Raw genomic sequence first — 17,743 nt, 5'->3', positions numbered from 1 at the left:
GGTGCAAAAAAAATCATATGTAAAAACCGCATAAAATGTATGGTTATTGGGTAGACAGACTCGTTCCCTAAACGTCTCTTCCCTTCCCGTGTTCCTCTGCTCGAGACGGCGCCGTTGCCGTGCTCACCGCCGAGCGTGTCCGCCGGCAACCACTCCCACGGCAAGGGTCGCCACACAACCGATGGCAATACAATGGTGCGCCGAGCAGCACCAAACGTGGAGGTCGAGCATGAGGTGGTGGCAAGGATGGCAGATTATTATCCGGGCCACGGGCGGGCGTAACCGAGCGGGCAGGGGCAGAGCAGGTGGTGCCGTGTCACCACTCAGCAGTCGCCAGCAGCGAGCAATGCGGCCGTGCGGCGCGGCCGGTGGGCATGCATGTGAGAGCGCCGAGGCGACGGCGATTAAAGAAAGCAGGGCGACGAGCGGGGGGGAAAGCGACCGAACACGACGTGGCAGGGGGACAGCTCCAGATGCCAGCGCGTGCCCGCCGCGGTAATAAACTGGAGAGCTCCCGCGATCGCCGATTCGATGCTCGGCCTCGGCGCTTGTCCGTACTCCATGCGCCTCACACAGGTTTCTAGAGGAATCTCAAAGGGATCAGCTTGTGCTCTGATGCTCATGCCTGCTGACTACTACGTAGGCGGTAATCGCCCCGTGTCTTATCTTAATCGCCAGTGGCGCTCCAGCGCAATCGAACAGTGCCGTTCGCAGAGAAATACAGGGTTAATCAGCATTGCGGATTTGCGGGATTGTTCCAGCTACTACGCATTGTTCGTGTTGCTAAGAGCAGAGCACCAACATTCGCTGCGGCATTCATTCCTCTGTTCCAAACAGAGCAGACGTTAAAGAGAAGAGAATCGCTGCCTGTGACTGTGATCATGGCATCGTTACTATCAAGCATGAGCATATAGTCTCAATCAAAAAAAAGAAAAGAAAAACAGTAAAGAACATGGAGCAGAAATGGTAGCAAACAGAGCCATAATTTACAGCTACGGGTTTCCTTTTATCGATTCGCATATTATGAACTTATATGATGCGATGCGATGGCATTGCCACATTGCGCAAGGTTCTTGTATCCAAAAAAGCGCATGGAGGAGCTACGACATGCTCGCACCAGGAAACAGCAAACCGGGAAAAAAAACAAAGCAGACGGGCAGGAATTACCCATCTCCTTCCCTCCCGATCCCCCAGCATGCCTTCTCTGCATCTTCTCTTCATCCATTTCTACCCCTCTTCACGGACTCTTGCAGCATCTCGCTCCCTCGGCTGGCACGAGACTAGACGCCCCGGGCCGCCGCCTGGGCCTGGCCGCGGCGGACCGTCTCCCTGTGGCGGATGAAGGAGTCGATGCGCTGCAGCTTCAGCTGGTGGCGGAACCGGTTGATGAAGTCGTCCGCGCGCGCGTCCACCTCGCCGCCGCTGATGCCCTCCTCCTCCTCCTCGGACTCGGACTCGGACTCGGACGCCGGCTCCGGCTCTGCCACGGGGAACCGCCGCCTGCCGCGGCTGGTCTCCCTCGTCGTGGCCGGGCGCCGCGCCTCAACCGCGCGCACGGTCTCCTCCACCTCCTCGGCGCCGAAGTGCGCGAACGCCGACTTGTCGCTGGCCGACTTGTGCAGGCGCGCCGGGAGCCGCGGCAGCTCCACCTCCGCCGCCGCCTCCGACCTGCTCCGCTCCATGTGCGCCGCGTGCTCGGGCTCAGGCTCGACCACGACGACGGGACCCTCCTTCTCCGTCTCCGCCGCCGCGGGGTGCTGCTTGTACCCCAGATCGAGATCCACCACCCCGGCCTCGGCGGGCTCGGGCGCCGCCGCGGCGAAGCGGCCGTTGAACGACCGCAGCCGCTCGAACGCCATGGACGGCACGCGGGCCAGCCGCCGGTGCTGCATCTCCCATCCCGCGCCCGCAGAGGCGGCGACGCCCTCCTCGTCGCCGCCGGTCGCCGAGGCGGCGGCGGCCTTGGAGGTGACCGCGATGGTGCCGATGACGATGTTGAGGACGACGAAGAGCACGGCGGGGGTGAACCACCCGTGGACCGCGCTCAGCAGCGCGGGGATCGCCTCCTCCAGCATCGCGCCGCCCGGGCTGCGTCGCCTTGATCTGGTTGGCTGGTGGCGGTGGGGTTTCGGTGACGGCGAGTGGGAGTGGGAGAGGAAGCGGGGACGGCAGAGGTGCTGCTGCCGGTGGTGGTGGTGGTGGTGGCCTGGTGGGGAAGAAGGGGGAGTCAGGAGTGGGGTTATTTAAAGAGGGGAGAGTGAGGTGGGGGCGTTTCGAGCACATGCTCACGCAGGAAAACGGACAAATGGAAGGTGAGTTTTGGGATTGCTCTCTCTCTCCTTCTTCTTCTTCTTTTTCCCTTTCTTCCTTTTTAATCTTGTATTATAAAATTTTTCTGATAAATAGCATTCCAACTCTATATTAGATTGCCGGAGTGTTCTCTTTGCACGTCGAGTTTTAGAGATACACGGGTATCGATTTGTGAAGGAACATGCATTGCATGGTTACTATAGTGCATTGTGATGAGGTGCTCTTGTGAGAATTATGTGAAAGAAAATGATTACATGTAATCGGATGACAGACGTGTAAAAGTACATGAGGGTGGTGTTTAAATTTAGGGAGTAAAGTTTAGGGATATCACATCAGTGTCATATCGGGGTGTTATATGGAAGTGTTCGGATAGTAATAATAAAATAAATTACAGAAGTTATCAGTAATTCGTGAGATGAATTTATTAAGCCTAATTAATCTGTCATTAGCGCATATTTTACTGTAGCGCCATGTTGTCAAATTATAGACTAATTAGACTTAAAAAAATCGTCTCGTAAATTAATCACAATCTGTGCAATTAATTTTTTTAGTCTATATTTAATACTCGATACATATGTCTAAATATCCGATGTGATAGGGAGTAAATTTTAGGAGAGGAACTAAAGATACGGTATAACAAAGTTGTCTTTTTAGAAGCAGGCACTGAATTAGAGCGGTATTATGAAGAAACACTACACGGAAGCGGGCTTGGTTTTAAATTTTTGTTGTGCTATTCCATAATGTCTATGTGCTAGGAAAAGCGTCGTCCACAGATTCAAGCTAGCTGAATGGATTTGATGAAATATAGTGCACGAAATCGGGGTTCCGTTTTCAATGTTATGAATGCTTTTATGTGATACCTCTACGCTAAGAAAAGCATCGACTACAATTTCAAGCTAGTTGACTAGTTACAATAAAATGGAGCACGAAATCGAGTTCCTTTTTAAATGTCAGTGGTGCTTTCCTGTGAGGCCTCCTTGAATAATAGTTCTGGTGAACAGAGCACGAAAGCCGGTCCGTTTTAAATGTTAGCAATGCTTTTATGTGAGGCATCTTTGAACGGTTCTAATAAAACAGAGCACGAAATCGGGTTCCGTTTTAAATATTAGCGGTGCTTTCCAGTGAGGCCTCGAATAGTTTTGGTGAAACAGAGCGTGAAAGCCGATTCTGTTTTAAATGCTAGCGATGCTATCCCGTGAGGCATCTTTGAACTATTATAATGAAATAGAGCACGGAATCGGGCTCTGTTTTAAATTGTCAGCGGTTCTTTCTAGTGAGGCCTCCTTGAATAGTTCTGGTGAAATCGAGCACGAAAGCCGGTTCTGTTTTAAATGTTAGCAATGTTAGCGGTGCTTTTCTGTGAGGCCTCTTTGAATGGTTCTGATGAAACAGAGCACGAAAGCAGGTTCCGTTTTAAGTGTTAGTTGTGCTTTTCTGTGAGGCTTCTATGGTAAGAAATGCGTCATCTACGGTTTCAAGCTACTTGAATGGTTCCACTGAAATAGTGCACAAAACCAGGTTTCTGTTTCAAATGTTAGCATTGCTTTTCTATAAGGCTTTTGCGCTAATAAACTACGGTTTCAAAATAACAAAAAAAATTACAAGAAAAAGGTTTTCACAAACCATCATCACGCAAGACATTGACGTTAAAGGCATGAGAAGACTATGAACTATTGATGCATGTCCAGTTATTGCAATGATATGGCTCATCTAGAAGGGTGAGGTTTGGATCTCCTTTAATCTACATGGGTTTTATGAGGCCATAAGTTTTGATGATGTGATTTGTATCTCTATTGTTTGTGATCCTAGAGGTGAAAGAAAAGAGACGAACACAATAGACAAGTAGTGCTAGTACTTTGCATGATGAGTTCTTAGAGATATGACAATCACATGTTATTGACACATGTAGGCGTGTGAAAATAATATGTATATTCACCATCATGAGTAGCTATATTAAGGGAGTTGATTTTGGTTGTTAGGGGTGCTATTTGTGATGATTCTATGAAAGGAAACTTTGTTTCTGATCAGATAATAGACACGTGGAGTACATTGTTTATGAATTTGATCTCAGTAGATTGCTGAGTGTTTTCTTTGCACGTCAAGTTTTAGGATACACGGGTATCTATTTGTGAAGGAACATGCATGCATACTATAGTGCATTGTGGTGAGGTGCTCTTGCGAGAATTATGTTAAAGAAAATGATTACTTGTAATCAGATGACAGACGTGCAAAGTACCTAGATATGGTATGATGAAGTTGTCTTTAAGCAAGCAATGAATTGGAGCGGTATTCTAAAGAAACACTACAAAAAAGCGGGTTCAATTTTAAATGTTTGTTGGGCTTTTTCTATAAATGTCTATGTGCTCAGAAAAGTGTCGTCCATAGATTCAAGCTAGTTGAATGGGTTTGATGAAATAGTGCACGAAATCGGGTTCCGTTTTCAATGTTAGGACTGCTTTATGTTATGCTTCTATGGTAAGGCAAGCGTCGCTTGTAGTTTCAAGCTAGTTGAATAGTTCCAATAAAATAGAGCACGAAATCAGGTTCTGTTTTAAATGTTAGTGGTGCTTTCCATTGAGGCCTCTATGAATGGTTGGTTTTGTTTTAAATGTTAGCGGTGCTTTCCAGTGAGGCCCTTTGAATGGTTCTGATGAAACAGAGCATGAAAGGGGGTTCCATTTTAAATGATAGCGGTGCTTTTCTGTGAGGCCTCTTTGAACGGTTCTGATGAAACAGAGCATGAAAGTCGGTTCTGTTTTAAGTGTTAGTTGTGCTTTTCTGTGAGGCTTCTATGCTAAGAAATGTGTTATCTACGGTTTCAAGCTACTAGCACGGTTCCAATGAAATAGTGAACAAAACCAGGTTTCTATTCCAAATGTTAGCGATGCTTTTCTATGAGGCTTTTCCGCTAATAAAGTTGTCATCTACAGTTTCACAATAAAAAATTACAAGAAAAAGTTTTTCACAGACTACCATCATACAAAACATTGACATTAAAGGAATGAGAAGACTATGAACTATTGATGCATGTCTAGTCGTTGCATTGATATGGTTCATCTAGAAGGGCGATGTTTGGATTGCCTTTAATAGCTACCTCGGTTTTATGAGGCCATAAGTTTTGATGATGTGTATTGTATCTCTATTCTCTATTGTTTATGATAATGATGGTGAAAGAATAGAAAAGAACACATTAGCTAGGTAGTGATGGTTCTTTGCATGATGAGTTCTTAGAGATATGACAATAACATGTTATTGACACATGTAGATGTGTGAAAATGATATGTATGTTTACCATCTTGATTAGTTATATTAAGGCAATTGATTTTGGTTGTTAGGGGTGCTCTTTGTGATGCTTCTATGGAAGGAAAACTTTGTTTTTAATTAGATAAGAGATACGTGAAGTACACAAATGCTATAATAGGACAAACTTGTCTTTTTTTACCAAAGGAGGTGATGAACCTATTGGATTGTATAAAAGGAGCATGAGAGTGTGTTCCATTTTAAATGTTATGATGCTTTTATGTGAGGACTGAAAGCAAAGAAAGGTGTCATCGACATGCATGATATTGACATTAGAATTGTGAGAACATTCACCATGTGGTTTGGATTCACCACATGGTTTAGATTGCCTTTTATAACACTATAAGACTTGATACGAGGTGGATTTACTCTTATGGGTGATTTTCTAAAGGTAGGTCATTGATTTTGATTGTTAGCTGCGTTCAGGATTCTGTAAAAGAAAAAGGTAACTGTGATTTGATGACATACGAGCAAAGTAACTAGATGTTGTTTTTAGAGTGGACTTGTCATTTTTGAAGGAGGCATCAACTAGTTTTGATGAAGTGCATTCTATCTCTAATTGTTGTGTGAAGAGAAGGGCTTCATTTTGATTGTTTTGATTGTTAGGGGGTGCTGTTTTGAGGACCCCATGGAATAAAAAGGTTGCTTATAATTGGATGATAGAAGTGCAAAGTATTTAAATGCTACTGATTTGTCTTTTATGCTTGATTAACTAGGTGCATTTGTTAGAGCCTTGTGTTAAAAATTGTGATCTACAACTTTCAATTAGAACATTATAAGAAAATAATTGTGTATAGATTGTCATCATACTATTATATAGTATTGGTTGGAGACTCTCATCAGACGCATAGCTAGGCCCAAGTCTACCTCGTAGCAAAATCCATGAAATCAACCTTAATGTTATTAGAAAGATTAAAGACAATGAAATGCATGCGAGGTCCAACCTTGAACTTATTGTGCTAGACTGAGGCATAATGACCCCATTAAGGGCATGTTTGGGACTACTCCACTCTTTCTTTTTCAGCTCTGCTCCAACTTCGCTTGTCAAACAGGGACATCTCTACAAACTTTGCTCTAGAAAAATGTGAAGTTGAAGGCTAACTCCAGGTGTTTTATGGAGCACCTAAAGGGGTACTCCAAAAACTCTAAGTATTTTGTGGAACTGCTTTATAGGGGAGCAGAGCTAATTTTGATGAAGTGGAGCAGTCACAAACAAGCCAAGACATATAGATTTTGACCCATGTTATTCAGGTTGTACTATTTGTGTCCCATTTAGGCTAGTGAAGAGTTTGCTCTACTAATGGGTGCAAAAATCAAAGTAGTGAGACTAAATTATTAACAAATTAAAAAATTAATATGGTCAACCATTATTGTGTATGGTGGACCATTGTCTCAGGAACTGAATTCTTGTTTCGTTATTAGTATGGTGGAGACATGAATTGAACGTAAATTAGCTGGTTAGGTTTCTTATTGTGGAGTCTGTCCACCGGGTTCACATCCTCTATTTGACACAGGTATTTGCATTTTCTTGGATTTATTCTAGGACTTAACATCACTATCATTTTAGTTGTAGATGAGATGTCCATCAGTAGTGATTACGAGCTCATTAGTCTTTTAGAGATGTTCATAGGGGTACGATGTACGCTTGTTTGTTCATAGGAGTGATTATGCGTGCGTATTTATGAGTGTTTAAGTTTGATGATCAACATTATTGTGTCTTAACCATAAACTGATAGATTAGGAAAATACTCCGAAATTGTTATGATTTATAAGTTATACATAATAATTTATAACATTTTTAATTTTCCTTTCTCTTTATAATTTGCACTAGAAAGTGTTTGAGATCAACATTGGTTTTCCTTAGGAAGTTTTCATGTATCTAATATTTTCTCTCCATATATTATATAGCAATTGATACTTTGTTTAGAGCAACTCCAAGAGACTCTATGCATCCTTCCTAATTATTAGGAATAGAGATTTTGATAGAAAAATACCCTCAAACAACTTCTTTAAATAATTATCTAAATATAGCCAATCATCTATTCCATATTTCTCGCTAGCTAAAGATAGAAAGCGAGAATGATTGTTCAGAGTACGGACAAGATAAAGAAAAGTTGTTGGAGACTGGAAAGATATAAAAACTATCTTTATATAAATATTTTTTCCAAATGATGATTTAGAGAGTAAGTTTTAGAAAGATTTTTTTTGAGATGCTCAATATTGGGGGTCTATTTTTTTTTTTAACTTACTTTGGGCCACAAAAATCTGATGACCGGCCCCGCATCCTCCAACTGCCTGAGTCAAGAGACTGCAGTTGGTGTGCAACACGAAGTCACCAACACACTTGATGAATAGTTGATATGATGCTAACAACCTCACTAGAGATTAAGTAAGCAGCTGGTAGTTGGTTCCGGAATGGAGGTTGATTGGTATAGAGGCATGTTCCCACTGCAAAATATGTAGATTCTAAAAATATCACCAACACAACTGATGATAGTAGTATAGGAGTACATTTGCACTGTATCTTCCGTTGCGAGCACATGTAGATTCTAAAAATATCACCAACACAACTGATGATAGTAGTATAGGAGTACATTTGCACTGTATCTTCCGTTGCGAGCATTCTAGTGCGCGGTTTGGCACGCCATGTTAACATTTGCAACATATTTCTTTTCAAGCAGAACGTGCCCAAGTATTTAACATACTTGTGCCCAATGTCTTTCTCTTGACGGATATATACATTATTTTCTTTCAAAAACCCTGAGAATACTTTTCATGAAAATGTGATGCTAACCCTAAGCCAGTAAGGCGTTTCCTTGCTCCACCACCACACACAAAAAGCGCATGAATCATAGTCGGTTTCTACCCCTTGATGAGTGGAGTGGTGCCACACAAACCTGGGTGTCCACACCTCAACAGCACACACATTACCTACCAGTCGGGACACAATGCAAGTGTGCATGCTTCTGCTGTGTGTGAAATTAAGAGAGCTACCTACCGAATAGGACCAATAAGTGTCGTCTCAGCCTGTGATGAGAGGTTAACAACCTCGGCCTCATGTGCCAAGCTGCTATCATGGGTTCTCTTGGTCTTGGTCACCTCAAGCTAGTAGCGTCAGCTTATATATGCAAGGCTGGACCGTGCGCTTGGTCGGTTGGTATAAAATGTCATCGATTAATACTGGTGTAAGTACAATCAAGAGGCTTCAGCTGGTGCATTGACCTCCTCGGCATGTGAACACTGAACACTGGAGTCACTAAAATTGTTTTCCTTGAGAGAAAACACGATAATAATGCACATTATTATAGTGGTGCGAAAGCAAATTCGATGATCACTATACATGGGAAAATAATATAAATGGTGGTGGAAATTATTGGAAACTACAATGAAATTTGGAGGGCATTGAGTTGTACTAGGTATGGTGGTACTTAAGTGTCAATTTTCTAATGTTCGGTTTATTATATCAACAAGCCAATGTGCAGTCGATGTTACACTTTTGGCCCCGTTCGCGTACCCTTAAATCCGGCTGATTCGCTTCTTTTTTTCATCCGAAACAGTGTTTCCTTTCACAAATTCCTCCAGATTCATCCAGATTCCTCCAAAATTTTATCTGGATGAATCTGGAGGAATTTGTGAAAGAAAAACACGGTTTCGGATGAAAAAAAGAAGCGAATCAGCCGGGTTTAAGGGATGCATGTTTGACTAGGTTTATAAAAAATATTAGCAACATGCGTATTTCTAAATATGTTTATTATAAAAATATATTCCACGAATCATCTAATGATCATGCATCGTAAATATTAATATTTTCTTATGTATGTGTAGTCAAAGTTAAAAATGTTTGACTTCTCGAAGTGAGCATGACACTCTTTGTGGGACGGAGGGAGTAATTATCTTGAGGGAACAAATTAATATCTACAATACCAGTACATCAACCCATGCAGAAGCACATGACATTTAAGTTTAAGACCTATGAGTGTTACAAATTCATGGATACACTTAGGGCCCATAGCTAACCAAAATTTCATATATTTTCTCTCTCTAATTTGTCCATATTCTAACACAGCATCCATATTGATACTTTTCTTATATGGTTATAATAAACTTTTGTTAATAATTATTCTCTGTATATTTTCCTATCACTATTCATACTTTAACCCTTTGCATGGCGTCTCTACTTGTGTTTAAACTATGTTTAGTTGAAATCGCTTCCTACATATACTTGGTGTGAATGGTGACACATTATACATGTATATCTTGAGTTGCTTTTTCAATAACAATGCCACGAGTGGATAGTTTAGAAGCAAACATAGAAGTACTTGGGTTATATTTCTTTTATGATGACATATACAGGTAACTTAGATAGAAATTAAATGTATACGGTTATTTCAAATTATGGTGGAGTGATTGTTTTATATACAAATTTGGGGATTTAGATATATTATTTTTTTCATAAGGATATAGATGGGTTTACTTTAGGTTACTTTCAATGATTACATTTGATCATTTTTCATAATGGTATATGTGACTATGTGAGTATTTTAAATGACAAGTAGGGGGTTACTTTAAATTATTTTTTTATAATGGAAGATGTTCGTAATTTACATATAGATTTAGGGTCACTTTAGAGTATTTTTATAACAGCATAGGTGGTGGGCATTTCTTTTTAGAAAGTAGAATAGATCTAGTGGTTGCTATTGCCGATATATAGCGATTAGAGTGTGCCAAACCTATGTCCCTACGTTTCCCACCTCTATGAGAATTTCTATGATTTATCTTTGTTTTTACCAGGTCTTGTGAGATTGACATCCAATCTATTATTTTAGTATTTGGTCAACAAAATGAGCCTTCACATTAATTCTCAAGACATATAAGTTAACACAATAATCAAAGAAAATAAAATCAACGTACCCCTTTGCACGTTTGATAAATCATCCACCACTGCCACTACTCAAAAATATCCTTAATATATTCCTCTATCACCAACACACGCCATTATTTAAAAAATAGAATCTCTAAGTTGCTAAGTGATTGAATCTTCACATTTCAAAGAAAAAATTTTGATCTTAGAGTTGGAAGAAGAGGAGATTCAAATTTAATTTGCACCTCAAAGTATCTCTTGATGTCAGTTTTAATAATAGAAAAATAAAGATAGTTTAGTATGAAAGTTTTAAAATGAGCATATAAAAGCTTTAGAATATAAGACCCAATAACTTAAACTGCGCAACTAAGGCAAATCTATAGAGCTAATGGTAAAACATTGACATAATGGTAAAACATTGACATCGGTTAACGAAAAAGAATGTCGATGGTGTCATTAATATGCAAGCGTGATGTATAAGTGAATTGTACAAGATGACAGGAGCTATCTTACTAAGCTTAGGCTCATATATACCTCAAGATCATGCAACTAATTGATCAATAAAGGAAAATACCGTGTAGATTGCTTATGGTGGAACAACTATTTTGGGTGACAACAAATGGTAATGAAACCATTCACTTTAGAGTGAAAACGGGTGGAAGAGTGTCAGCTAAGCTGCATAAAACTAGAATATATTATACTAACCTGCCGTGCAATTGTGCTGATCACCTTGCTAGTTAATAAAGTCTTATTTGAATGGTACATGCTCAGTTATGGAATTATAGGACTCTAGATTGCTATCGTTCGTTCGTTCGTTCTTTCTTTCTTTCTTTGAGTTCGTTTCTCCGTCCTGAATTACAGGCTCCAACGGTTCCTGAGATTTCAATAGTTCTGAATTTGATATTTGTGAGAGAAAAAAAACGTAGCTTCGACCATCTTCCGTCCGTCATAAACTATGATGCTTCGTCAACGTCAAGATGAGCCCCTACAAAATCTGTGATAAAATTTGTGAATCATGCCAACGGCAGGCCCTGTTCACACTTGATGCCGCAAAGCTTCATCGTTAGGAGAGTGTTAGTACCAATTAATTAATTAATTAAAACCGCCCACCAGAAAAGAAAGAAATCAATAATGATACGCGCGCACGTAGCCTTCGCGGCGGCTTCTCGGGCCCTCCCGCCACGCGCTGATGAGGTAATCCGTCCAACGCAAGGCGATGACGCCCGCGGCCGTCCGTTGCAGTCCATTTCAACAGGAGATGCAAGCGGGATTGTCTGCAGATATATAAATAAATTTATTTTTACGAATTATATTAGATATAATCTGTAAAATTGAATGTATTTATAGGTTCTGTGTTTGTTTCTCTCCTAAACTTTAGTCCCTGTTACATCGCATGTTTGACACATGTATGGATTATTAAATATAGACTAATTACAAAACTAATACACAAATTGAGACTAATTTGCGAAACAAATTTTTAAGTCTAATTAGTCCATGATTTGATAATGTGGTGCTACAGTAAGGATGTGCTAATGACGGATTAATTAGGCTTAATAAATTCATCTCGCGGATTACTGAGAACTTTTTTAATTTGTTTTATTATTACTATCCGAACACTCAATGTGACACCCCCGTAACACCCGATATGACACCTCTAAACTTTAATCACTGGATTCAAACACTTTGCATCGATGTTTGCCTATCCATGCTCAAATGGAGTGGATGTTTATTATTTTTAGGCTTACAAACACGAAGGCATGCACTTTATCTTTCTAAACAGGCTTGCACACACACTCTATCTCTATAAACATATTCCAAAGACTTAAATTAGTCGATCTTGAAATGAAATCATCATAGATAGACTATCAACAGATACGTCTCCTACCGTTGAAAAATAGCGTTGTTAAATATTGGGATAAATTCAAACACCTGTTATATATACAACGAGGACTTAATTAACCCAGATAAATATATTTCACCACAACAAAACTCACTCGGTTCGCTGGCCATTAATCATTCGGAAATGCTACAGTGCAGTGTCCGGACGTTCAGACGCTGCGCTTCTTGGATCTGTGCACTACCAGCCCAATAGTCCTATTTCCTTTGCCTTCGTTGTTTTACCGTTTCTCAAAATAAAAAAAAGACAGCGACATTCCCAGCTAGCACGGTCGTCACCGCGTTCCCTACCACTCGCCCGCCGCTCACCGACCACCTCCGCTTCCTCCGCCCCGGGGCCCTCGCTTGCCTCCGCGACGCCAAGCTGCGCCGCTAGACTCGCGTTTGCCGCCCGCCCCTACCCTCGTTGCTAGAGCCGGCGCCAGCATCCTCCTCATGGGCATCGGGATGTGCCGTACTTCGCGCTCACATCGAAGCTCCGCGCGCCCCGGTGCCCCCAGCGAAAGAAGCTCGGGCAGGCAAGCCCGTGGTGCTCTTCCCTCTGCCACCTCCCAGCTCGACCTGCTCATCGAGGTGGTTATCGAGTTTCTCAATGCGCCTGACATGGTGGCCGCCTCTCACTAGAGTGTCGCGTCTGACATGTTGCAAGCGTATGTTTCAAGTGTTTCAAACGTTCCATAGGTATATTGCAAGTATTTCATATGGATGTTACAAAAGTAGATCGGGATGTTGCATATGTTGTAAAGTGTTCCAGATACATGTTGCAAGTTTTTCAGAGGCGTGTTTTTGTAAATGTTTGTTCAAAATATTTTATCTATTTCAGACGTATGTTGCAAGCGTTTTTTATCTGGATGTTGCATATGTTTTACACATAGTTGTAAGAGTATGTTCGAAATATTTCAATTGTTTCAGTCTTATGTTGCAATAAGTGTTTTCATGTTGCAAGTCTTAAGTGTTTTTTCTAGATGTTGCATACGTTTTTGTCCGCACAAAAATTTCGTCCTGTGTCGGGGTACACGAGCAAGCCGGAAGGGTCCGCTCGATGAAGCTGGAGATTCGTCTAGCTTCAACGTAGGGATTATCGATCCTGCGTACTCCTCCCGAGACGTGCCAGTCAATTTGACCCTATAATTGACAAGAAGAGAAAGCTAATCAGTAATTTAAGGCGGAACATGCCGGTGTTGCCAGACAGTCCCGAATGTGCGGTTCTGAGAGCCGATGTGGAAGGAGATCGACTAAATAGTCGATTTTAGCATACTCATAAGAATAAATCAGTCAAATCTCATGGGGTTGTGGAAGAAAAATCGGTTATCATTCAGGATGAATATCGTTATTCAGATAAATATTAGTCAATAGCAATAGGATGTCAATAATAATTAGTTTATGCTAAACCAATGACTGCAAGTAACGGAATCTCTTTTTATATAAAAGAAGCAACTTATCATCATTTAACCATTCAATAGAGATAAATCTAATGAACATATTAGATCTCATCTATCGTTATGACCAGTGGGGCATGAGGCAGAATCTTGCAGGCCGTAGAAACAACGATAAATTCGACGACCCTAACTTATTACCAATATCAGTGGGGCATGAGACAAAATCATGTAGGCCATAATACAATAATAAGATTATGGGGCTAACACATCTTTCAACCTATCTTTACTTCAACGGTCTCGTGGCGTGAACCGCATATGTAAAAGCACTCGATATCGGCTAAAACAGCCGATTTAGACATAGCGCACAGTTAAGGTCATGCCCTATAAGGAACAGATCTATCAAGTAACGATCCCCACTCCACGGTGCTAACAGTGGGGTGTGAGGCAGAATCACACAGGCCGTGATAATGGGCCGTGGAACGGTTTTCGTTAGCCAATAGATCTATTCAAGACCAGACATGCCTTAACCGTACACTATGCACGATCAAGATTGACATAAAACAGCTGATAAAATATAACTCATCGTTTAAGATGCAGATCAAATCAGTTTAGATTAATAAACGATGGGTTAAACAGGATATAAGACCGATCTAGATCAATCCTAATCGGACGAAGTAATATTGCTATAATTAAATAAATAATGAAAGCAATAAGCAATATCGGTAACTTAATGAATGTATCCGAAGGATACCACTCTTAGATAGAGCCGATAACTTGACCTTAATCTAGTTCGAGCAGTAGAGGTCGACCGGATCGATGCAGCCGTACTTGAACTAAGCAAGAGTCGATAACTAGCTTATACCAGAGTCGATAACGATGCAGCCGTACTTGAACTAAGCAAGAGTCGATAACTAGCTTATACCAGAGTCGCAGTGGAGGTCGATCGGATCAATGCAGCCGTATGAACAGAAGTATAAGCCATGACGGTACTTACAGATAAGCCGGAGATCGGCCGGACCGATGCAGCCCTGCTCGCTGAAGAACTCGCCGAGATCTTCTCTACTCCTACTCCTAAGGGGTGGCCGGAGCCGAAAAAAGTAAGTAACTTGTATTTGATTGATTGTGTGTTATCTTACAATAGCCGGGGTCCGATATTTATACCCAGAGCCTAAACATGAATCCTACTCGAGCATGACTCGTTACAATCTTCGGCATAGAAGAAAACATTCCTAATTTAAGATAATTTTAACCCTAATATTTCCCTTTTGTAGAGTCCGATATGTAGTTTCCTAGCGCCAACCGTAGCTCATCATCGCTATCTGCTGACAACATCCAAAGAGATCTGATTCCAGAGTCGTATCTGAATCAGCTGATATCGATCCTTATGCAATCGATCCCTTGATTGGCACAATCTTGGAAGCCTTTAAATTTCCGCGTTCTTCTCCCAAATTTTGATGGAAACACATGCCCCCCACTTTTGGGATAAAAGTGATTTTATTCCAAAATTCCTATTTATCCGTTTACCATACCGCAATCGTTCCATTCCGAGATATACGCATGATTCCTAACTTTTCGGCCTGAGTTTTATATAATTTCCTAACAGTACCTCTTCCAACTCACTCGACCTTTTTGCCTTTGTATTTGGTCACAGTCCAATTGATGAGGACATCACTACTTCATCGCATACAAGCCAAGTAGAGGAGGAGATCCAGCATGGACGTCCAATTCGTCTTTTTCATGGTGGAAGCCTAGTCCAACTCAAGTTCGAGTCCGGTTCGGGCTCCAGGACCAGTCTGCCTTAAACTGGTCACTCAGGACGCATCCGGACTCCGTTTTCGACGATCCATATATGGTTGGAAAGCTAATTTGATAAGGAAGCCAATTCAAGTGGTTTCAAGTCAAAAGACCTTCGGAATCAACGGTAATCGTCGAAACAAGTCAGCGTCCAGAATCTACCAGGGTGCTGCGACACCGTCTTTTGGTCCGTTGGACCATGTATCGTGTTTGGGCCCATTAGGGGGCGCGTCTAGGGGGGTGACGCCCAAAACTCTATAAATAGCAACCATCACTCTTCTTAGGGTTTGGGTTTTATTTAGTTCTTGATTTCCTCGTGAAACAGACATCGTTTTACTGCAACTATCGCCGCCAAGGCCGCTTGCTGTGAACCAGGGCCCCAGTTCTTGATCTTGTTCACCTGGGACGATTAGTCCTTTTGAATAAAGACTTGAACTCCTTGATTTCATAAGCCTCATATTTATTTGCAATTTCAGATTATGTTCATCCCGTTCTTGCTTGTGTTCTCGATTCGCTTGCAGGAAAGCCTTCTCGGCGAGGTCAATCGCGTTCGCGTGGTTGATAACCAACGGAGCAGTGGTGTAACGGTTATGGGGGTCCGAATCAATCTTGGTTCGAAGCCTAGATTGTGAACATCGAGTCTCCACCAATCGACGCTATCATATCTTTCGGAAGATCGAGTCTAGTCTACATCACCAATGACGATCACTCTAGCCGATGTTTATATGTTGACCGGCCTTAGAATTACTGGATCAATACAGCCTTATGAATACCTGAGTGTCGGATCCAAGAAATTTGCCAAGATATCAGACTACACAGGATGGGCCAATTATATTTTGAACCATATTGAAGACGAATCAAATGTTAGTGAAAGGGAATATGTAGCCTTTCTGAACATGTGGCTTGAGAGATTCATCTTCTGTGGATCATCTTGTGGCCCGACTTACAATCATAAACTCATGGGCGGGCATCTAGCAGTAGGCAAGGACATCTCTCTTGAAAAGTATGTGTTAGGAGCCGCTTATCATCTGATGTACCAGGTAGCTGCCCAATTACTGAAGAATGTACCAGTGCATGCTATCAGTGGCCCCTGGTGGTTGATACAATTGTGGCTTAACTGGTACATGCACAAGATTGTAAGGCTTGATCTCAGAAACCTGAGTTTCCCTTCCTCCAACTTTAACGAGGAATATAGAGGCGAAGAAGGAAGAACCTGTTAGTGTACAAGCTATGGTGAGGCTGCATCGGTCATAACAATCGATATTGACATTGGCCATCTCTTCAAAAAGTTTTATAGAGGGTTTGATGCAGACATCCTAAATTGGCTGCCATACGACAAGGATGAAGACAATGATTTGATCTTCCCATTCAAATTTCGATTTGAATCAGGCTGCTCGGATGAGACGGTGGCTGCAATCTTCAATTCCTTTATCAAGCCCTACGTCCTTCCAGCCAAATTTCATCATGGTCGTGGCAAAATGGCCATAGGTTCCTTCCTCCCAGGCAACCTTCCAACCTATGAATTCTACAACCCCTCTTTTGTAGCTCATCGGTTTAGTTTTGGTCAATTGCCCCCTCAACTTTTCTTTAAGGATATACTGAGGCCAAGAGAGGATATTAGTGAAGTACTAGAAGTCTCTAAAGTTTTCTAGCTGGGGTCAGATCTTTCTTCCCTCTACTTGCATGATTAGGTCAGTGTCAGCTTCTCTTCCACTCTCTTTGACTCCTGGTGGCAAGAATGACACTCTCATCTTTTCTGTGGGTTGGTTCACCCTTTGTGTATAGCTCTAGATAGGAATTTTGCTTCTGTCAGAGAGATAACTTGCCATTTCTTTTTAAGAAAACTACTCGACGAATTCCTCTGCCAACTGTTCTAATCGACCTTTTTAGGATGCTGAATTTGATCTTCTGAGCTTGGATAGGAAGGGGCGTCCTATAGATTACCAGCCACCGTGCCTAGTTTCAAGAATAGGATCGGCTGCGCTTTCACTGAAAAAATTGATGAAAACTCATGCTGCCTCCACTATTGTAACATATCATTCTTCAAAGTGCAAGGCGGCTCAAGGGACAACCCAGAAAACCACTACTAGGAAGAGGCTCCACAGAACGAGACCGTCAGCTGCTCAGGTAAACAATTAATTTCCTTCCCATAATGATATTCAATTGTTGACCCCGTTCCTTCACAGTTATCGACCATTGCGTC

The 17,743-nt window shown here is 41.9% G+C and overlaps 1 protein-coding gene across 1 annotated transcript; it reads right to left on the bottom strand.

The window, feature by feature from the left end:
• Positions 1–918: 918 nt before the first annotated feature.
• On the bottom strand, positions 919–2,226 carry LOC136521981 (pathogen-associated molecular patterns-induced protein A70-like). The gene has a single exon (XM_066515769.1). The coding sequence runs from the start codon at positions 2,073–2,075 to the stop codon at positions 1,281–1,283; it is 795 nt and encodes a 264-aa protein (XP_066371866.1). The 5' UTR covers positions 2,076–2,226; the 3' UTR covers positions 919–1,280.
• Between the last annotated feature and the right edge of the window lie 15,517 nt (positions 2,227–17,743).

The sequence above is a fragment of the Miscanthus floridulus genome, chromosome 18, assembly GCF_019320115.1.
Source record: "Miscanthus floridulus cultivar M001 chromosome 18, ASM1932011v1, whole genome shotgun sequence".
Taxonomy (NCBI): Eukaryota; Viridiplantae; Streptophyta; class Magnoliopsida; order Poales; family Poaceae; genus Miscanthus; species Miscanthus floridulus.
Note: the sequence above shows the minus strand (reverse complement) of the source record. Positions and strands in the feature narration are given on the sequence as shown.